Genomic DNA, 22189 nt, shown 5'->3' on the forward strand with positions numbered 1-22189 from the left:
CTTTAGGGAGCAGTACAGTTAACGTAGCAGCTCCTGAGTTCAGAGTCAAGTGTCAGGACACCCTGAATAAAGAGGGCTAAAGAGTATCTCGTTTTGAATGCAAAGCCTCTGGAACTGAAAGCGGAGATGTGTCACGGGTGGCTGCCAGGCAGCCCTGGATGTGTGTCATTGTTGCAACATCGAGCTGGCGTTTACTCTGCAGTGTCTGTCTTTCAGGTGGATAAAGAGACAAACACAGACAGCCTTGCACAGTCTTCTACTGTGGTTCGTCCAAAAGACAAAAGAGCAGCAAATCCACCCCAAGCTCAGTTTGTCAGAGGCAGCACTATCATCCGCTCCAAAACTTTTTCACCAGGACCACAAAGTCAGTACGTGTGTCGGGTAAGGAAAAATGTAATCTTGGGTTAATAAGTACTGTCCTTCATTAATGAAAGAGTGGTATCAGTATTCACTCAGTGTCAGGTCACAGTGAAAAATTCAGACTGCTTTCTTCCTATTTGACTTCAGAAGTTTTTCCCTTCTCTGGCAGTGCGACTGGCTTCTTGGGAAGTGTCGGCTGCAGTCTTTCACAAAGCTTAGTAGTTCTGCTTACATCACTGTTCATACTTATATTAGTAGCAAGATCACAGGGTTGTGTACCTAAGCATGCACTTCTTGTATGTTTCACGGAATATTTGGTGTTTGCTTCCATTTTCAGCTGAATCGCAGTGATAGCGACAGTTCGACGCTATCCAAAAAGCCCCCCTTCGTTCGAAATGCCATGGAGCGGCGCAGTGTCAGAGTGAAACGGGTAAAAACATCACTGCTTGTTTTTTGTCTAGCACAGACATTCATAAAAAAATGAAAACTGTTTTAAAGGAAGGATTTGCAAATGTAAATCAGTTGCCAAGTGCTTTTGTTCACAATCATTTCTGTGTGGGCTATTAAGGCTACTTTTCCTTGATACATCAGAATATGACAAGAATATTTAAGTTAGAGCTCACTCAGAAAAATCACTTCAGGAAGATGGTTCCTGGTATCTTCCAGCATATCAGAGTAAGGAGTAGCATAAATGTTTCCATATCTATTGCTGTGAGAGTCTTCAGTGCTTACACTGAAGAATTGGGGAAGAGGGTGAGGAGAATGCTTCTTCAGATGTTCAGGTGACCTTGTGCTAATCACTCGGTGGCACACAGTGAACCCCTGTGCCTGTTGTGATGATAATCAGTGAAATTCCCCTGGGATACTGGTGCTGAGATCTGTCTGCCTTCCTAAGGAGATGGTTTTCTTCAGAATGCTTGTGTTTGAAACTGACAGAAGACAACAGGATGTATGTTGGCAAAAAAAATAAAGTTTTTGGTGTTGCATTGTTAATTATTCTGAAGATGAAACACTAGGAAACAAGCAAAGTGTGTAAGCAAGACCTCTTTTATTTGGAGAAGCTGTCAAGGAAGAAACTTAGTGGAAACAAAAGAATCAAAAGGCCCATTTGTAAAACTTGCTTGAGTTTGTACTTTCTGTCCTGAGATAGAAAAACAGGATGGAGATGCTTTGCACTCAGAAGTGTTGGAAGAATGGGTCACATGAAGTACTAGGCCTTTGATGAGGGGAGTGCTCTGGGCAGTTCTCACCCTTGTGTCCATAAACCCTTTTCTTTTTCAGCCTTCAGTCAAGTCCTTTGGTACAGAGCGTCTAATCCGCACTTCACTAGATCTGGAGCTGGACCTGCAAGCTTCAAAAACCTGGCACGATCGCTTAGTTCAGGAGATCTCTGTGCTGAGAGAACTCAAGGAACAGTTAGAACAAGCTCAAAGTCAGGGTGAGAAAGAGTTACCGCAGTGGGTGAAGGACGATGAGAGATTTCGACTGCTGCTGAGGCTGGTGGAAAAACGAGTAAGTAATACCAATAATACCAGCCTTTGGATTTTATTTAACATTTGAGCAATGTGATTTGAGAAACAAGACTTAATATGGTCTGGAAATGAAACCTTAGCACTACAGTCACTTGTCTTCCACTTATGGCTACATCAAGCAAGCTACTGATGATGGAAGTTGAGTCCTTGAGTGTCTTGCTGTTCTCAGACAGGCGCGGACTCTGCAGTCCACAAATAGCACACCTTCCCACAGATACAAAGGTTAGGAAGATGGCATTTAAGTCTTTCTCTTAAGAGAAATAATGAAATAATGGCTCAATAAAACTTGTGCATGGATGATCCTTTTTTTTTTTTTTTTGAATAGGAACCTTTCTAGTTAGTGTACCTGGTGTAATTGCAGATGTCTGATCTTCCCTGAACGTGCTGGAGTTTGTTGCCTCTTCCTGTAGTCCTGATCCCATGCACAGCAGTTTTCTGCCGTAGCACAAGTATGGGAAGTCACAAATGGCATCAGTTTTGTGAAGTTCAGCCTCCCAGTCCATAGCAGGTGTGGTGTGGAACACCTCAGGGGCACCTCTGCTGTCATCAGGCAGAAACTTTTAAATTCTGATGGCACAAAGGTGTAACAAAGGTGTAGGAGTGAGTTGGTACAAGATACCTGTCAGGGTAGAGCTTGAAAATGGATCACAATGTCTAGCCACATAGCCCAAGCCCCAGAGAGCCAAAGCAGGGACTGGGAGAATGATCAACCGCCCACTGTAGGAGAGGACCAGGTAAGGAATGTAAACGTGTGCGAGTCCATGGGACCTGATGAGATGAATCCATGGGTTCTGAGGGCACTGGTGGATGAACTGACCACAATCCATCATATTTGAGAGTTCATGGCAGTCCAGTGAGGCTCTCACTAACATGAAGAGGGGAAACATAACCCCCGCATTTAAAAAGGGAAAAAAGGAAGACCTGGGGAACTGCAGGACAGTCAGTCTCACCTCTGTGCCTGGCAAGATCATGGAGCAGATCCTCCTGGAAACTGTGCTAAGGCACATGGAAAATAAGGAGGTGATTGGTGACAGGCAACATGGCCTCATTAGGGGTGGATCGTGCCTGACAAATCTTGTGGCCTTCTATGATGAGGTTCTAGCAGTGGTGGATAGAGCAACTGACATCATCAGACTTGTGCAAAGCATTTGACACTGTCCTCTCTGATAATCTTGTCTCTAAACTGGTGAGACATGGATTTGATGGATGGACTGACAACCAAAATGCTGAATGCTTACACTCGGGGAGCTGCAGGGAGCTGCAGCTCAGTGTACAGGTGGAGATCAGTGACAAGTGGTGTTCCCCAGGGGTTAGTATTGGGACCAGCACTATTTAACATCTCTGTCGGTGACACACATTGGGATCGAACGCACCCTCAGCACGTTTGCCAATGACACCGAGCTGTGCAGTGCGGTCAGCATGCAGGAGGGAAGGGATGGCATCCAGAGGGGCCTGGGCAGGCCTGAGAGGTGGGGCTGTGCGAACCTCTCGGGGTTCAGCAAGGCCAAGGGCAAGGTCCTGCAGCTGGGCTGGGGCAATCCCAAGCACAGACACAGGCTAGGACAAGACTGGGTTGAGAGCAGCCCTGAGGAGAAGGACTTGGGGTGGTGGTTGATGGAGAAAAAAAAAAAAAGTAGATCTAAGGAAGAAATTGTTCACTCAGATAGTGGTGAGGCCTTGGCCCAAAGAAGCTGTGGGAGCCCCATCCCTGGCAGTGCTCAAAGCCAGGCTGGACGTGGCTTTGGGCAACCTGGTGTGATGCGAGGTGTCCCAGGTTGGAACTAGATCATCTTTAACATCCCTTCCAACTCAAACCGTTCTATGATTCTGTGTTCTTCAATGAGCTGATCAACTGGCTTAAAAATAAAGATGATACAAAGAACACAGCCATCAGCCATGATTCATACCAAAGGGCTGGAAGAAGACCTTACAAAAAGCTCTCTTGATTACAGTGGTTAGCTGACAAACTTTCAGTTTTCAGCTTCTGTGGTTTCTGATTCTGGAGTTAGCAGTTTCCAAACACTGCCGGTCTGTAACTAAAATGCTGCTGTATGTAGAGATTTGTTTGGATAAAGTGATTGCTCCTGGAAGCAAAAACAGATTTTTTTTTCTATTATTTTTGAGGTGGAAAAAACAGAACACAAGTGTGAGCTCAAAGCCGATAAAATGATGAGAGCTGCTGCCAAGGATGTTCACAGGCTACGAGGGCAGAGTCGGAAGGAGCCTTTGGAAGTACAGTCATTCAGGTATTAACATATCAATAATAAAGGGGAGGAAAATTTGACTACCTTGACTTTTTGTGGAGTCCTAAGGTACTACTGAAAGTTCATCTTTGTAGTAGTTAACTGTTCTGCTTCAACAAATTTCTGTATTTTCATATCAAAGTCTAAGATCTGAGAGTCAGAAATTAGCTGCAGCACTGCAAGCAATCACAAGGCAACCAGAACTACTCCAACTCATTCCTCACCTGGCACCAATTGTGCAAATCCTCTGCTTAAATGCAGAAGCAGCCCTTTGCTTCTGTAAGTAACATGTTCATAATGCTAAAAAATGAGCCTTTCTGAAATGGCTCTTTTGATAAGGTCAGTGTCGTGAGCTTAACTGTACCAGTACCTCATGTATGCCATGTAAATAAAAGGTGTAGCTTGTGCGAGGGTGTGCTGCTGTTCTTCGTGGTGACAGCTGGTGGGATAAATTCTCATGTAGATGATAGACATTGCTCGCACTAACACCTGATCATCTCTTTCTAGAGAGAAAATGGCGTTTTTCACACGGCCGAGGATCAACATTCCAACGCTCTCAGCGGACGATGTGTGATCACCATAAAGTATTTGCTTTCTGGACAGTTCTACAAATGCAGTTTGGTTTTTGAAGTTATTTATGTGGTATTATGAAGGCACCGAGGCATTTGTACATTAGAGCTTTCGTCAGTATGTGGATGTTTTAAAGACTTCTAGGTTGAGTTGCATCATCACAAAAACCAGCATTAAAGTGACAAGATTGTATAGTTTGTATATTTAGGAATGTATTTTTGGGAAATAGAATTTTAAATAAGAACAAATCCAGCATCAGGTGCTGTTATTCTTCAATAACCCTCTTTAGACTTTTTGTACAGCTCCGCCTGTTTGAGGCTTGACTGCAATAAACTGACTTGGAGCAACCTCACTCCTGCCTTCTGCCGCCTGGCAGGGCCTCCCCACGGTGCTGTGACCGAGGCCCCCTGGGGCATGTGACAGAGGCCCCGTGAGCTGTGTTGTGTGTGGGGGGGTCCCTGGGGCTCCTGGCTTGCCCTTGGGATGCGGGGGGTGCCTGTTGATCCCCTGCCGCGGGTGGAGGGCCGCAGCCTTGCTGCCTGCCTTTCCCAATAAAGCAGCCTTCCTGCACCACCAGCCTCCTGGCCTCCTCGTGCTTTGCTATGCCGTGCGTCACCCACAGAGCCAAGCCTCGGTCACCTCACCCCCCTGGCCGTGACATCCTAGGGGGCATGGCCTCAAGTTGTGCCAGGGGAGGTTCAGGTTGGAAATGAAGAGACATTTCCGCTCACAAAGAGCGGTCAGGCGTTGGGGCGCGTTGCCCAGGGAGGTGCTGGCGCCGTCCTGGGAGTGTTCAAGGAGAGGTTGGACGTGGTGCTTAGGGACACGGCTCAGGGGGTCACCCTGGTGGTAGGGGGGTGGTTGGACCAGGTGGTCCTGGAGCGCTTTTCCATCCCGGTTTCGATCCCGGGGGGGCTTTCCCGACCCTGACGGCTCTGGGATCCTGCGATCGCCCCCAGCCCTCAGCGGGGCCTCCGGCGCACCAGGGGGCGCTGCGGCCGGGCCCGGCCTCCCCTTGCCGCGCCGTCCCCTCCCTTCCCCTTCCCGTTCCGCAGCCCGGGATGGAGCCGCGCGTGGCGCAGGCGGCGGCACGGCTGGCGCGGCAGGTGCGGGCAGGGGGAGGCGGGCAGGGCCCGGGGGGCTGCGAGCGGCCGAGGGAGAAACCCCCGGGGAGGAGCGGGGGGAGGGATGGAGGGAGGGAGGGAGGCGCCCCGAGCCCATCTGCCCTCCCCGGCCGCTTTGTGGTGTGATGGAGCGGGGCTCCCTGCCAGGCGGGTTTGGGCGAGATCCCTGCGAGTTCGGCGGGGCCTGCCTTACATCCCGACGGGCGTTCGGTACCGGGAAGCCGTCGGTGTATTGTGCTCGCAGACAGGGCGGGTTCCTAGCACCGGGCTGACCGGGGAGCCCTCGAGGGCTCAGCGTGGCCCCCGTCATCCCCGCGGCCTCCCGTGAGGCGCCCCCGGGTCTGGCCCGTTGCTGAGGAGCTGGGCGGGAGGACTCGTGTCGGGGGTGAAGTCCCGTGTGCCGGGCAGCAGCTCCTTCCTTCCAGTTCTCGGGTACAAGGTCTGCGGGGTGAAGGTGTAGAGGCACCGCCTGCCCCCGCTTGGGCGGTACCGGCAGGAGTACGAGGGGTGCCTGCAGCTTAGCACAGTAACTTCTTTTTCAGAAAGATGACAGAATTGATACCGCTTGAAGAATTCCCAGCATTCACGGGTGATCTGCTAGAGAAGCATGTTTATTGCAGGTTCCTGTGACAAGGGGCGTTTATAACGTGTGAGTGCCCGCACACCTTTCTCCCGGAGAGCCCAGGCGCGGGGCAGGGGAGCGCTGCTCCCTCCCGCTGGGCGCTGCACCAGGGCTCCCGGCCTGCCAGGTGCGAGCAGGCTGCCGTACCCACCCCAGCCCTGTTGGAACTCGGTGTAATCCCTGCTGAAAGTAAAGAGTGGTGCTGAAACTTCCAGGAAAGAAGCACAAAACCCGATGGGGAAACGCAGCAGTGTGGGCTGACACCCTGGGCTTGGTCAAGCCCACAATGGTGGCGTCCTGAACACCTCGTGTCTGCAGGTGTCTGGGCTGTGGACTTGCTGCTTCTGTGCAGTCATGGTAAAGAAGTAGGTGAGAGCCTGGTTTTTGGTGCTGTTTTAAGGATTTTTTTCGCTCTTGGCCACTTCCAGCCATTTGGGGTACTTGTTGTCAGCTTTTATTGGTGTGAGAGAAGCTGTTCAGGCCAGATGTCAGCCCCAGGGGTTGGCAATTCCTGAGAACCCTCGAGTGTGGGGTTCAGGCCACGCACATGGATAAACCTCTTCTCATCCTCTCTTGTAGCGTGACCATGCGGAAGAAAGCTCCAGTAAGGTATTGGTCATTTCACCTCCTGCAAGCCTTAACCTGGGTGACTGGAAGCAATTTTGGTTGTGGAGGACAATCAGAAATGCGTTTCTGTTCTGAAAGGCTTGCCAGGGGTGCTGAAAGATCTCAGTGGCTGTAGCCTGGGGGGTATTTTTTAATGCAGGAAGAGTACGTGAGAGCTGCTCCTGGGCTGGGATGTGTAGGGATGTCCATTTATTTCAAAAGCAGAAAACAAACAAACTTTCTGGATCTGTACAATATTTGTCATCAGTGCAGAGCTCTCCCAAGGGTCTGACTCGCTAACCTGTCCTGCAGCTGGTGGCTTTGCTAGACAGCAGGTAATCCTGCGTGGACACAGAGCTTACGGGTGGTGTGATATGAAGAGTAGGACAGAACGTTTGTGCTTTTCTAAAGGACATCAATTGTTTGCTTTTTTTTCCAACAGAGGGGGAATTAGGTGAGTTTAAACTTCAATTATTTGTGTTGCTGCTCCGATATTGCCTTAAGTCAGTTTGTTGCAATGGTGCTTACTTAAATTTACAGTGAACCAACTGTTCATTAATGCAATGAAATCCCTCTTCCACTATTTTAAATTTGAAGTTGTCTGAAAAAAAATTTAAACAGATCTGTGAGTTCTATCAGATGCCACCAGGTCAGGCCACTAAGAGAAGTATAAAATAAGAAAAGCATTTTCTGTCAGGGGGGAAGGTAGGTGTGTGTATGTGAGAGCAAAGCAGTCTGACTGAGGGATGCGGGGGGTGTCTGCCTTTGTTTTAAAAAGAAAAGGAATAAGCTGCAAAAGGAACAGCTCAAATGGGGTATTTGAAGTGCGTTATTTTTAAGATATAGCATTGCTTTTGGATGATTTGGGTTTGGTAAGTGCCAAAACAGAGGTTTTGATCAAGTTTTTTAATTCCAAAGTCCTGTTTCTTCATGCTTGAACCTGCAGGAAGCATCCTGTTCTCCTGTAGCGGAGACCTTGAGGCTATAAAAGAAGTGCACTGGAAATGTTGAAGCCCAAGTGCGAATGAAGAATGACCTCAAAAGTACTGATTTTCAGCTTGCTCCGTAAATAGGGCAGTCTTAAGATGGTTTTGGCCCAGCTCAGGAATTTTGAGCATCTGCAGCCAGTTCTGCTGGCCCCTGTGGGAGCTGCTGTTCGGTGGTAACACTGGGCCAGGGGATTTGATGACCCCAGTTTTTTCCTTATTTAAATATTCTGGTTATTGCAAGTAAGCAAGCCCTTCTGATAAGGTTTTGGTGGCCTACTTGCCTCTGATGCTAGCCAGTGCTGCTTCCTGCTGTGAGAACCCCTGCCGAGCGCTTCAGGGACATGAGCGCTGTTGGGACGGTTCCTACAGCCTCCCGGCGTGTTTGTGGACCAGGTTTGGGGCTGATGGGCCAGGGGAGGAAAAGAGGTGGATTTCAGAGACAAAGTTTCAGATCCCTGGCTTCCCTGGGGGGCTGAGTGAGGAGAGTTCCTGCTCCTCGCAGCAGCTTCTCCCTGGTTAGAAAAGTGCCCGTGGGTGAGGGGAGGCTCTGGGTCAGCACCCACAGCTCCGCTGTGCCGCCGCTCCCAGCTTCACCTAGAGAGGGGGAGAGCACACACCTGCAAGACAGCTGAAAGCTGAAGTTGGTTTATTTGGAGAATAAAAATGAAATTCCCGTTTTCTCCTAAACACCTTAACTCCAAGGTAAGGAAGAATTGAGTCCTCAGGTGGGAGCACGTGCCTCCGACACGGCCTCATGCTCTCCTGTGCGGCAGCACGCCGACTTCTGGGCAGCTCCGTCACGTCGGCGTTGGAGCTTGCTGGGGTTGAGTGAGCGGCTGTGGTTTCACCCTATGAAGGATCAAACGTGGCCTAGCTAGAGAGAGAGGAACTGGCTGAAGCTTGAGGGAGGCTGCAGGGAGTTTGGAATCAAAACTTTGGCATCTTTTTTAGATAAAAAAGCTGGAGAAAATGCCTTTTTTTTGAGCCTAAATTTCATTAGCCTGACCTGCTGTCTTTCTTGTGCTTCTGTCTTGAGATGAGTAAGATTATTACCGCACTGACCATTTTTAAGAATGTGTCAGAATCCATGTTTTTGACACAGATAGAAACCATCCTTAAACAAGGATTGTTCGGAATTACTCTACTTACACGTTGTTGTTGTTACCTTTACGAGACACAACTAGAAGCGTATCAAGATCCTGCCGCTCCTCCTCTTCTGTTCCTCTTCTCCAGGAATCACAGTGTGTCCATTTAATTTGCTTTTCAGGAAAACGAGATTAAGTTGCTAACTGCAGAAATCGAGCGCCTGAAGAATTTTGGATGCTTGGGAATCTCCCCGAGTTTGGAAGGGTTGCGAGACGAAAACGCAAAACTTAAATACCGGTTAAATTTCCTTCGAAAGGTAAGGGAATGAGGAATTCGTGCTGTGCTACCTGCTTTTGTTGTCGTAAGGACAAGGTAAATAATTTGTGTCCGTTTGTTACAGCAAGCAAGGTGTGACAGCATGCTCTCTCTGCATTCTCGTGTCTTAAGTGTTGATGGCACTTGAAATGTTTCTTGGTTCTTAAAACAAAACGCTGCTTTAGGAAAAATGGCCGTGGGTTAATAAGCCCACGCTGCTCTGTGCTGCGTGGCGGTGTAACAGGCAGCCCAGCTGAGATCTCTGCCAGGATTACTGACAGAGGAGTGAGAAGCAGAGCAGGATGTAACCGCTCCTCGCACGCCTGTTGTGTTTTGCTTTCTCAGAGCCTTCAAGAGGAAAGAAGTAAAACAGCGAAAAGCATGATTAACATCAACAGCTGTCTTCAGGAGATCTTTGGAGCTGCTATCCAGGCTGCGTACCCAGATTTAGAAAACCCTCCACTAGTGGTGACCCCAAGCCAGCAGCCCAAATTTGGGGATTATCAGTGCAACAGCGCCATGGGCATAACACAGGTAAATCTGAAAGACCTTCCAGAGGGGAGCAAAGTGGGAATGTTGCCTGCTGGAAGCGAAGTGGTAGACAGCACCTTGAGAGCTGCAATATTGGGACTGCTTTAGGGTCGTTGCAGGCCTCTGTGCTGGGAATTCACTGAATATGTAATGGTATTTTAGGAGGCGTTGGCCTCCGCAGGGCAGGTCTTTCAATCTCTGTGTAGGTGACTTATGAGGCAGGAGAGTGTCTGAGCTACACGTGTGTGCCACGGAAAAATGGCCCAGTCTGGGGGATTTACGTCATTGTATTCATTTACTTAGGACATAATTAATTACCAATTAATGAGCTATGTGTTTTGGACTAATAGCAGGGAAACAATAAATGGCCAGTTACAGAATGCTGATAAAGACCTACCCATCTCTGAAGGAAGCGCTGAGAAGTCAGAGTGCCCCCCGTGTGCACGGGTACCTGCACACATGCGCTCGCCCGAGGCCAGCAGGTTTCGGGCAGTGGGGCACAGTGCTGCAGCTCCCTGCCACCCCCTGGCACGGGTGCTGCTGAGAAGGGCCCTGGCAGTCCCCCATGCCCCCAGGGGGACAGGTCTGCTGCACACAGCGCCCGATGGTGGACCGGGCGACGGGTCCGATCCGCGCAGAGGCCATGGTGTGTGCCAGCCACCTTCCTGCAGCAACAGGCCAGGTGTTGGCTGCCGCTCAGGTACCCTGCTTTATACTGCCTTTCTAGCCAGCTCCTTTGGTTCAAAAGTGTTGCTAATTGCCTGGTTAGAGCTCAGTTTGATTGGTGTTGTCTTCCTTTAGGTATTTTCAATTTTGTGACTCCTAGACAGTTTGTGCCCACTCGATGCTCGTGTTCCTCTCTGGCTGCTGTTACCCAACCATTTACCAAGGGGCTGCTGTGTGGGCATCTGTGGTTAGTGGGCATCTGTATTTTCTGTTGAGCGATCGAAGTTCAGGAAGGGTGTTTGTTTTGTTATGATCTCCTGGTCTTGGAGGTTTTCAGGCAGCTGTAACAACAGCTCTGCTTTGCAGAACACTTCTGATGTGTGTGCAAAGAAAGGAATGTGGTTTTTTAATCCTGGCAAGTATCAACCTCAGAAATAAAGGCATTGCTGCTTTGTAGGAGGTACTTGGCCAAAGAGAGCCCAGACAGAATAGGAGACATCTCAGGCGTTGCTCCGTGGGATGGGACTGTGATGGAGTACAAGCAGGAGGTAAGGGAAAGGTGCTGCGTTCTGCCTGAGGTGTTAGGTGTCCCTGCTTCCAGCGCACTGATGCCTTTGAGTGAATAGACAGACTCTGTGTAGTTACAGATCTTTTATTTTACAGCGTACCTTCACAACAGAAGCAACTTTTATTTCTAAGTGTTCTGTTACTAATTCACCTTTTTAATGTTAGACTAATTTTGACCTTGAACTTGCCCTGACACCGGTGCAATTCTGCTGGCCCAGGTTGTCACCTGCGGTGGCCACGTCTGTTGTTCTGCCCCAGTGAGTTGAGCTCGCGGGCAGCACTGATACGTGCCAGCCAGCAGGCTCGTGGCCTGAAGTGCCAAGGCGGAAGCAGCCTGCCCAGATACAAGTCGTCTTCCTCGGTCTTGTTAGCACTGTTTGCATGCTGTGGCTGGGCTCCGGCCAGAGGAGCGCGCTGGGTGACTGCGCTGCCACACGCTTTCAGGGCTTTGCCATTTTCCTGACCGTTGCTTTACCCCAATTAAGTCTGTTAGGATTCTTGAGCAGTCCTGGCTCCTCAGTGTCAGCATTGTTCACATAACTCCGTGTCCGAACAGTCCTCGTCAAGCCACGGCTTCAAGTTGTCAGCAGTGCCGAGGGGTAGAGGCTCCTCGTGCTGGGCTTGGCTGTGGAGTTTGTTCCTCGGAGAGGCACAGAGGCTATTCAGGGCCTCGGCCTGGGGACGCTCACACGTCTCAACATCAGCAGCACAGCAGGGGCAGGGGATGCAGCAGTCCTTTCTCTGAGAGCAGCAGGTTAGGCCCATTAGCCGAAGTTTTGGGGACGTGGTGCATGTCTCCCAGCAGAGTCCTGCTCCCGCAGGGTGTCCCCTGAGAGGAGCAGTACGCCTCCTGACTGGGCAGCACCGCTACGTGCCAGGCAGCCACCTCTCCCTTCAGCGCGCTGGTGTGGAAACAGCCCGCACAAATGTGTGTTGTGTTCTGGGAGCTTGTTAGCATATTAATGCCTGGGGCTTGAGCCAGGAGCTCTGCTTGCTCCTTAGAGTAACAGGAGTGCAGGGACTGTTCCTGGAATGATTCAGAGGACATGCCAATAAGCTGGTACAACATGCTTATTATCTGGTTTGGCATGTTTGTTTTGTTTTGTTTTGTTTTGTTTTCCTGTAGTTTGGGTAGCATTGAAGTTGACCCCTACAGAAGGTTTCTTTTCTTGCCCTTTCCAAGCCTTTACCATTTTGCAAGGATGCTGTAACAATCAGCAGTACGGCAGGTATGCACAGTAGTGTCTGTGCTTTCTGTTTCATTTGTGGGATGTTTTGGAGGATTGAATTTTACTGGATCTTCTTGTTGCATTTCAGATCCTGCTCAAAACCAAGGAACAGAAGGTTAGTCCGAGAGAAATTGCTGAGAAAATAACAAAAAATATTCCTGCGAACGAATGCATTGAGAAGGTTGAAATTGCTGGGCCTGGTACGGTACTTTCATGTTCTACCCCTTGTATGTTTTAAAGCTCTTAGGGCAATTTTATACAGGATGGGGATCAGAGAAGCTGAGCTGAGTTCAACTGTTCTGTTATTTAAAGCTGGTATTACGGGATGAACGAGCTGCTTCTGTCGGGGTGAGCTCCGTAGCCCCCAGTCGTGTGCAGCAGCAGCAACCTGCCCCTGTTTTAAATTGGCTGGTGCTGTCCTCAGCCCTTTATTTAGAAATTTTTCTGCTGATCCTTAAGGGATCAGCCATGCACTTCTGAACATTACTGACGGGTGTGGGGTCACAGTCATACAAAATCACTGGAGAAATAGGTATGCCCTTCTCAGCTGAGACCGGGAGCGCTTGCTGTTGGTTGGGTGGTGAGGAGGCCTTGCCCTCTCAGCACTGAGGCTGGAGTAGCACCGAGGTTGGTACTGCTGCATCTGTCCCTGTGACCCAGGCAGAAATACGAGGGCTCCTGTTCCTTAGGGCTGCGGTGTAAAGGCAAGGATCACATGGCCCAGGCCTTCGGGGTGCTTGCGCAGTTCATTCATTAGCTCTTAGAAGGAGAAGTAAAAGAAGGCTAGAAAGCAGAATTTGGCTTTGTATTCTGCAAACCCTGACAAGATTATTTACTTTCTCATAAAGAATGGTTTTACAGATTCAGCTCTGAGTGACAGTGTGCAAAAAGGGAGTTGTCAGTGGTCTTGCTTGTGGAATCTGACTCCTGCGGTTGTGTGAAACACAAATGGAAGGCTCTTTTAATGTGGGAGCAGAAATTGTCTTCTAGTGACAGCTTTGTTGTCCTGTTGCTGAAAAACCTTTGTTTAGTCAAGCTAACTTCATATGCTCTTGTCCTTGATACGAGGAAACAGAAATCAAAAAAGTGCCTTAAGGCACTTCAGCAGTCCCAACACTCATCGCTGGTTTTCTCCTCCAAAGGTTTTATCAATGTCCACTTGAGAAAGGATTTTGTGTCGAAGCATCTGAGCAGTTTATTGATGAACGGAGTTCAACCACCGGCTGTTGGCAAAAGGAAAAAGGTATGGCAGTGAGGAGATGGGCATCTTGCACCCATGCAGCTGAAGTGTGTGCTGGACTGCAGGCAGCTTCGAAATCCCCCTCCAGAGAGATCTGTTGAGTAGATGGCCATGTCAGCTGGTTGTCAGGGTGGCGTTTTTGTAACTTGGGGCCTGGGGGCCATCAGCTGGCCCACGTGTACCAGCTGTGGTCGCTGGGGTGCTGGGGGATGAGGGACAGGGGTGTCCCAGGGCTCCCAGCAACCCCCTGTGAAACACATGGGATATGGTGATGGCTGTTGCCTTTATTCATTTATTTCTTTTGTACTGTGTCTAAGGTGGTGGTGGATTTCTCTTCCCCCAATATTGCCAAGGAGATGCATGTTGGTCACCTGCGATCCACCATCATTGGAGAAAGCATGTGCCGCCTGTTCGAGTTCGCAGGTTACGATGTTCTGAGGTGAGAGCTGATGTGGGGATGGGCTGGGCTGCTTCGGCTGAATGTCTGCCGTACCTCTGTATGCTTCGGTCGGTATTGGTCTTTTTTATAAGCACTTCATAAATAATCCTCTCTGCAGTAAGCTACTCAACTGAGCAAGTGTAGCAGGGTTAGGAACCCAGATGGGCAACAGCTTCGTTGCGTTGAAACTGGGGAGGGGACAGCTTGCCTATTTTTGGTTTCTCATGCTATGTATGTTTGTTGTTTTGAATATACGTATTTAAAATGTGCAATTTAAAAATATGCGTTTGAGAAATCATTTTTATTGTGCTCTTTAATTGCTTCAAGGTTAAACCATTTAGGAGATTGGGGCACCCAGTTCGGAATGCTCATTGCTCACCTCCAAGACAAATTTCCAGATTACTTAACTGTTTCTCCTCCCATTGGGGATCTCCAAGCTTTTTACAAGGTATTTGTAGCAAATAAACATGATATTTATGTCAACACCTAAAAAGCAGGTTTAGGAGGTTTACAAACTCACAGCACAGTTTTAGAGAAACAAAGGGAATCATGTTAATAGATTACTGCAATTATCTGCCAATAGATAATGAATCTGGTCTCGAGTTGTCTATACGGGGCGTGATTAAAGGACTTGTCTTTTGAGACAAGTGTGCTTTGAGAGCCTGTTATGAAAGTCCCCCCCATTGTTTTGGGGGAAAACAGGTGCTTCGTTCATGTAGTGTGTTTTACCATAGGAATCCAAGAGGAGATTTGACACAGAGGAGGAGTTTAAGAAACGAGCCTACCAATGTGTGGTGCTGCTGCAGAGCAAAAACCCAGACTTCATTAAAGCGTGGGAACTGATCTGTGACGTGTCGCGGAAAGGTGACTGCCAGGTTCAGAAACATGTCTCAGCAGTTGAACAGTGTGGTTTTCCTCACCTTTATGTCTGAGTCCATCCTCTAGTTTTCTTAAAGAAATCGCTGCCGCCCGGCTATAAGAAGCTTAAAGTAAAAGGATGATAGAGCCAAAGTACTGGGCTGTCTGTGGAGGGTTTCAGCTAAAACTTTTATCTCCTCAGTCCAGTCTGAGTCCTAGTCTGATAGCTTGACCCAGAGACAGAAAACATTCAGGGATTTGCTGTACCCATTGGTAAACGTATGCCATTGAATTCTCACTGTGTACGTTTAATGGAGGTATTTTGATCTGTTTCCCTCCTCAAGAGTTCCAGAAAATCTACAACTGCCTGGACATCACACTCATCGAGAGAGGGGAGTCATTCTACCAAGAGATGATGAAAGATATTGTGAAAGAATTTGAAGATAAAGGTGAGGCTTTTGGTCTTGGAATCAGAAATTCTGCAGATGTCAGCATGAGCGAGGTAACCTCGCTCCTATCCAATGAGGTGTAGGACTGATTTTTGCAAAGTTGCGTCTTCCACACCCTTGCTTTTTCTCAGCAACGTTTCCTGAGTGGATCTTTGGTGGAATTTCCTCCCAAAGAAGCATTAGCAGAACTGATTCTTATGTGTGTCATTCCAGAAAGTGTGAATCTTCCCTGCTGACACCAAGAGCAGTTTGTGTGTGATGTTTGTAGGAAATAGTGTGAGGTGCTACTGGCATTCACTGCATCTTCAGTAGATAGTCAAGGAGCAGCGTATGAGAGACTTCTCAGTCTTGGTGTTGGGAGTAGAGGAGAACTTGAATCTGAGAAGTCTCTCTGAAGACGGGCATGTTTGCATCATGTTGACTTTGAGACTCACAAGAAGCCAAGTGGACCATAACGAGTCTCTGGCTTTATGTGGTCCTGTTTAGATTTAGAAATTCTTGAGACTCACCATCTGGAGTGGTGACTAGTGGTGACTAGTCAGACTACTCTTACCTCCTAGATAGATTGTGCTAGTCCTCATTGCATCTCCGTAGAGTTTCCATTGTCTTTAATGCCCTCCATTGTGATGTTCTTGTGGCTCTAAAGGTGGATGTGAATGCCAGCAACGTGAGTTTTTAAATCCAACTAGGTCCCTTTTGGAAAGGCCAGATCAGGACAGATCTGCTTTCTTGTGCGTGGTGTTTTGTTCTAGGAGTGCAGTACAAACTATGACACGGCTGGTGAGGGAATTCTTTTTATTTTTATTTTAGACATTAGTTTTTAATGTGAGTGCATGGTGTTTTCTTTCTGGTAGCATCAGGGATGGGAAGTGTTTGTCCCTGTCCTGCCCCCCAGACCTCCCCATGTGATACAACACACAGTGTGTCCCGTTGCTTTCCTAGGATTTGTCCAGGTGGATGATGGGCGGAAGATTGTCTTTGTCCCAGGTTTCCCCGTCCCGCTGACAATCATGAAATCAGATGGAGGTTACACATATGACACATCTGACTTAGCTGCTCTCAGACACAGGCTGTGTGAAGAGAAGGCTGATATCCTTATTTATGTTGTTGACAGTGGCCAGGTGAGTACGTCAGCCTCTTCTGTCACTCCTGGTACAGATCAGAAAGTATTTAAATGACAGACAGAACAATATTGTAGGTAGAATGCTGCAGGGTTTTTAGCGTGGTATATTGCCTTTTGTCCTCATTAGTGTAATGGTGGATCTCATTTGGTGACTGGTGATCTCCGTGGAGAGCCCTGGAGATCCCAAATGATTGATACCCAGTCACCACTGGAGGTCGGTTAAACTTAAATCTCCATAGAATAGTCTGAAATGAGATTTGTACTGCTTAAACATTGGCCTCTTCTTACCCGAGGAAATGCAAGGTTGTCAGCAGCATGTCTGAGCAGTGATGGGAATTTGCTGGTTGCTGCTTCTGTAAGCCAAGCAAACTCTCTGAAAGGTTAAACTTCCTGAGGTGAACTCTTCTGTGGAGCTAGAGACATTGACGGTCTCATTGTGAAAGCAGCATTGTGAAGGAGAAGAAGCTGGCAAGAAAACTACCTGGAAGTGTGGGCTGAGACCTGGTTGTTGGTGTTTGTTCCCTGCAGTCGGTGCATTTGCAGACAGTGTTTGCAGCTGGACAGATGATCGGCTGGTATGATCCCAAAGTAACCAGAGTGACCCACGCTGCGTTCGGAGTGGTGCTGGGAGAAGACAAGTAAGTCTGTGGAGGTAGTTCTTCCTCTGTGTGCGCGCTCTGGAGGGGATGCGTGAGTGACTTGCCCATCGTCAACAAGTACGCATGCGGCATGCCAAGCAAAACACATCACGTGCTGCAGTTATTTGTAACTGCGTTGCTGCACTGCGTGCCAGGGCCCTCTGATGCACGTAGTTTGGGTGCTGAAGTCTGGTTCCCTCTGGGGCCTGGCCTCTGCTGCCTGCCGTTTGGGGAGAGGACCGGGAGTCGGCACGGGGAACAGCTGGTGGCAGCGCCGAGGAAGGTGGAGTGAATACTGGAGTGGCAATGGTAAAGGCCGTACTTCCCTTACTCCCTGCCTGCCCCGGGACAGATGGAATGAAAGTTGGGAAAAGAACCTCTGGGGGTCTGGTCTGCAGGGCAGGCCCTTGTGCTCCAGAGTTGTTCGTGTGTCTCTGTGAAGTGACACAACCAGTGCACTCCTACAGCCACATAACGCTGCAGAGCGAGTGGTTTTGCTGTAGGTTTGTTACAAAAGTAAAGGTGCCTTGCTGGACTGGAGCCTTGTGCTGGTGTTGTTGTGTCCTTCCTAACGCCTGGGACAGCTCTGAGTGTTGGAGCCTTCCTACCCCCCGGGTCCCCGCCTGTGTTCTGGCAGGTCCCTGCACTTTCTGCTAGGTGTAGCTGCTTGGTGTCAGTTCCTTCAGTGCAGAGCAATTTGTGGGCATGTGCTTTTTTATCAGCCAGAGGTTTGAGGAGTGGAAATTCCTGCAAGAAGTTCAGGTGCGTGTCCTGGATCTGTCTGGGCACACACTAGGCAGAGGGTGGGAGTGTTTTGCCTCTTACCCAGGTGGTCGTTTTGGCTGTGTGTTTTCAGGAAGAAGTTCAAAACTCGTTCAGGGGACACAGTGCGTCTCATAGATCTGCTGGAAGAAGGGCTGAAACGAGCCATGGACAAGCTGAAAGACAAGGAGCGGGACAAGGTAGCTCATCTTTCCTGAGAACTTCCCAGATTTGTTCACAAACTTACAATTTCCACATCGTGAGTGTGAGCTGAGAATATGGATGCAGCCAAACTGCCCGGGAGGTGCTGTGGGATGTGTACGGCATCAGCGGTGTTAGCTGGGAGCAGCTGGGGCAGGAGGGAGCTGTCATGGGGAGAGGAGAATCACTGGGTACGGAGCTGTGAGGAGATGGAAGCTGCAGACAGCGAGCTGGCCTCCTGCTGGTGCTGCAGAGATTTTTGGGGAGCTGGGAGAGGAGCTGGGCCTGGCGGGATGTGAAGTTGCAGCCTCGGCCTGCTGGGTGGTGACCTCTGGTGATGGGCTGCTGGGGATGTGCAGGGCACTTTGGTGTCAGACTTCACCCTTTCCCTCGGACGCTGCGGCTGAGTTGGCTGGAAGCCCGTTGCGTGGAGGTTCTGCCGTGGGTGCTGATGGCCTGGAGAGAGCTGCACGGCGTGGGCCACAGAACGGAGCAGAAGGACCAAGCTGCCCGAGCACTGTGCGAGGCAGTGGAATTGGGAAGTGGAGCTCCTGGGTGCTGTGCAGTACAAGCTGAAAGCTCCTCTTTTAAATGGAAATAGCAGGAAGCACTGAAAAAAAATACCATAAAGATCTGCCAAGGACGCATCTGATTCAGACACACAGTGCTTTGCCCTGCCGACAGGGTGTTGCTGTACCAGAGGTGTTTTATGAGCGTTTGAACTGTCCAAAATGCTCTGCAGGGGTTGCAGGGGCGTTTGTTTGTGAGAAGCAAGAGCACAGGGTGAATGCCCAATGTGTGTCGTAGAGAGAACGTGATGGGTCCTTGGGCCTTCAGGAGCAGGGGGAGTGGAGTCAGCCTTAGCCTGAGCAGGGCAGCCACGCTGTCTGAACGCAAGAGAAGCGAGGGGAAGAGATGGGGTCTGGTCCCTGGGGGTGGGTGTGAGCCTGTGCCACATACGTGTGGGTGAACTCCTCTCAGCTGCCTGCACTCTCCTCCTGAGCCGTGCTGAGTGCCCAGGGCTGCGTGGGGTGGCTCCTGATGCCAGCAGGGTGTTCCTCCTCCTGACTGTTACCTGTTCTGAAATCCTAACAGGTCCTCACGGCAGATGAGCTGAGAGCTGCCCAGACGTCAGTCGCGTTTGGATGTATTAAATACGCAGATCTCTCCCACAACAGACTAAATGACTACGTGTTCTCCTTCGACAAGATGCTGGATGACCGAGGAAATACAGCTGCTTATTTGCTGTATGCCTTCACGCGGATCAGGTGGGTTGAGCATGTTGGGAGTCACTCGGAGCTAGCCCCTGATGCTCTCTGAATCTTTATGCAAAGGAGATGTGGGGGAAGGAGTGACGTGGCTGCGTCAGTGCTGGTAGGGTTAGTCGGTATGAGAAGCGAGCTCTGTAGGCAAGTTTTTATTTGTCTTTGGAGGCTGAGTCCTGTGTTACCTGACACAGGGCCCTGCTGTGTGCCATGCATGCCTTTAGGGAGCTGTGAGGTTCTAGGTAATTCCGCTTGAGGATTTGGGTGGCCAGAGAGGGGTGAGTGTGTTCCAGCAGCTGCTCACCGTTGCCATACCCCACAGAGCTTTTCTGGCACCCTGAGGCCTGCTTGGCTTGCCAGCACGCGCAGTCGTGCCGACACCTACACAGCACATGTCCCTGCCTACTCCCCTGCAGTGCCCCGTGGGCTCGCTGCGAGGACGGCGCAGGCTGGGCCTTGTGTTGGGACCCTTACAAGCAAACTTTTGGAACATTGCAGGGCTATTGCTCGCCTGGCCAGTATTGATGAGGAGATGCTGCGGAAGGCAGCCAGGGAGGAGGTGCTCGTCCTGGACCATGAGAAGGAGTGGAAGCTGGGCAAGTGCATCCTGAGGTTCCCCGAGATCCTGCAGAAAATCCTGGAGGATCTGTTGCTGCACACGCTCTGTGACTACCTTTATGAGCTGGCCACCACCTTCACTGAGTTCTACGACAACTGCTACTGCGTTGAGAAGGACAGGCAGAGTGGTGAGTGGTGGCCTGTGGGGCTGCATGTGCCTTGGCACACACCAGAGCAGAGGTGATGAGCGGGGTTTTCCTGGTCCCGGGAGGGCTGGTGTTGCATTACCAGCTGCTGCAGAACAAGTGTTGCCAGGTGGGAGGATGGAAGGCAGCTGGCACAGCTGTGCCATCTTCTGTCCGTGAGCATGAAGGTTGAGCAGGAGCTGTGAGCAGCCAGGCGGATGGAAGCTTGGTGGCTGGTCAGTCTGCCTGGCTCGGGGAGTAGGGGAGGGAGCTCGATGTGCCCAGCTGCAGGGCAGACTGTGGGTGGATGGGTCCCCAGGGGAAGGGCGGTGCTGGTTCTCAGCAGCTGCTCCACCTCCTCCCTTGATGTTTTTGCAGGCCAGATCGTGAAGGTGAACATGTGGAGGCTGCTGCTGTGCGAGGCCACTGCCATGATCATGGCCAAGGGCTTTGACATCCTGGGGATTAAGCCCGTGCAGAGGATGTAGCTGTTCCCTGTGGGGTGACAATAAAAGGATTGAACATCTGGAGGTGTCTGTGTCCGTTGGGGTGGGGTTCTGCTATGGGAAGGTGCTCTAGGGGAGCAGCACCCTGAGGGAGGAAGGAACATAAGAAAGGGAGGGGACACAGGAGCATGACTTCAAAAGCTACAGATACAGAGGCAGACAAGATAGGCTGTGGACACAGCTCAGAGCATTTCTGTGTGCAGGAACTGAACCCCACAGACCCACGCCCACCCCCAGGGCTGCTCTGCTGTAGCCTACAGATTGGTGGAGAGCTGAGAGCTATGAGAACACCCAAGTGTCCTGGGAAACCACCCAACCACCATATGGTCACTCACAATCCCAGAGCTGACCTTATTATATCCAGCATCACCTTTACCTTATTTGCCAAGTCCAGGTGTGAGCAGGTCACCCAGCTTTTGATGTTACCTCTGGCATCCCTCAGCTAAGCATGGAGCTCTCATGGGAGCCAAGCAGTTGCACCCCAGCCCAGCAGAGCAAGGCCCTGGTGGTGCTCATTTCATGGATGTCAGTAAGCTGAGGCAGCAAGCAGGTACCTGCAGAAGAGATCAAACACTGCACTCAAGGACCGAACTTCAATGTAAAACACCAGGCGAATGTGAACAACACAGCCTGTACTCTGTTGTCCTGCTGGGGGGTGTACCACCTACAGGAGAACCCACATTCCCATCACTGACTGCGTAGGTGGGGCACCAGCACCCCAAAAGGGGTGGCTTCCTGAGTGCCTCTCAGAGGCCAGCAGTTAGGCTGCAAGCATGCAGCTACACACAGCACTGCAGAACGCCTGCAGAGCAGCGCCACAGCCAGTCCTCACCGCTGGCAGCTTGTTCCTCAGCAAGTTCCGAAGGAGGGAAGAGTGAATGGCTTCCTCCTTCCGCTCTCAGTCACCAGTCTCTTGTAGCTGCCCCTTCCCCCTGCTTGCCCAGCCTCTCCCTGAGCAGCCCGCGGCTCATTCGGGGAGTTGATGGCCGGCTGTGGCTCGCCCCAGCGAGGAGGCAGCCGAAGGCCAGCAAGCCCTGTCCCGCACAGCTGGCCTCCCTCCGCACGGTGTGGCTGGGCCTGCCCCACGTTGCCCCGGCCAGTCTGCTCCCTGGTGCCACCCCTGGCACCGCTGCCAGGAGCTGGGACAGCCGGTGCTCCGCCAGCCCCAGCAGCTGCCAGCACTGCTGCCGGATGGCAGGCAGGTGGCAGCTTTCCCTGGAGGAGCAGGAAACCCAGGGGAAGAGCAGACCGATGACTACGCTCCCTCAAGAGGCTGGCACAGGGGAAATGTCTGTCCCTGCAGCAGCAGTGCTCTAAATCCCTACAGAGCCACCGAGCCTCTCTGCCCACCTAGCCCAACATGCGCACCAGGCTGCTGAACAGTTGGCTGTGGCTCCTGAAAGCTGCCTTTGCTCTGGGGTTTGTTGGGAGCGCTGCTCTGTGAGGGAAAGCAGCGCAGAGAAGAGGCTGTGCGACCATCAGAGGAGGTGTGGGGCTTGATTTAGCTGCTTGCTGCATGTGTGCG

The 22189-nt window shown here is 50.5% G+C and overlaps 2 protein-coding genes across 2 annotated transcripts in view; both read left to right on the plus strand.

Annotated features, from left to right (window-relative positions):
* The window catches only part of WWC1 (WW and C2 domain containing 1), a 70915-nt gene extending 65631 nt beyond the window's left edge, over positions 1-5284 (plus strand). Inside the window, exons 20-24 of the mRNA XM_035338938.1 lie at positions 217-381; positions 698-790; positions 1642-1872; positions 4017-4138; positions 4643-5284. Of these exons, the coding sequence (XP_035194829.1) occupies positions 217-381; positions 698-790; positions 1642-1872; positions 4017-4138; positions 4643-4709 (678 nt within the window). The 3' untranslated portion in view covers positions 4710-5284. The remainder of the gene's footprint in view (positions 1-216; positions 382-697; positions 791-1641; positions 1873-4016; positions 4139-4642) is intronic.
* Positions 5285-5733: 449 nt separating this feature from the next.
* RARS1 (arginyl-tRNA synthetase 1) lies at positions 5734-20685 on the plus strand. Its single transcript, XM_035338705.1, has 15 exons — positions 5734-5811; positions 9314-9448; positions 9793-9981; positions 12529-12640; positions 13583-13683; positions 13998-14119; positions 14447-14567; positions 14854-14983; positions 15322-15426; positions 16369-16547; positions 17078-17187; positions 18044-18149; positions 19246-19418; positions 19914-20161; positions 20537-20685. The coding sequence occupies exons 1-15, from the start codon at positions 5767-5769 to the stop codon at positions 20644-20646; spliced, it is 1986 nt and encodes a 661-aa protein (XP_035194596.1). The 5' UTR covers positions 5734-5766; the 3' UTR covers positions 20647-20685.
* The last annotated feature ends 1504 nt before the right edge of the window (positions 20686-22189 follow it).

Source organism: Oxyura jamaicensis, chromosome 13 (genome assembly GCF_011077185.1).
Source record: "Oxyura jamaicensis isolate SHBP4307 breed ruddy duck chromosome 13, BPBGC_Ojam_1.0, whole genome shotgun sequence".
Lineage (NCBI taxonomy): Eukaryota > Metazoa > Chordata > Aves > Anseriformes > Anatidae > Oxyura > Oxyura jamaicensis.

Coding starts and splice junctions, on each gene's coding strand:
- RARS1 (XM_035338705.1), top strand. CDS start 5,767: ATGGAGCCGCGCGTGGCGCAGGCGGCGGCACGGCTGGCGCGGCAG. Junction 13,684..13,997: donor CTGTTGGCAAAAGGAAAAAG/GTATGGCAGTGA, acceptor ACTGTGTCTAAG/GTGGTGGTGGATTTCTCTTC. Junction 14,984..15,321: donor CTGTGACGTGTCGCGGAAAG/GTGACTGCCAGG, acceptor TCCCTCCTCAAG/AGTTCCAGAAAATCTACAAC.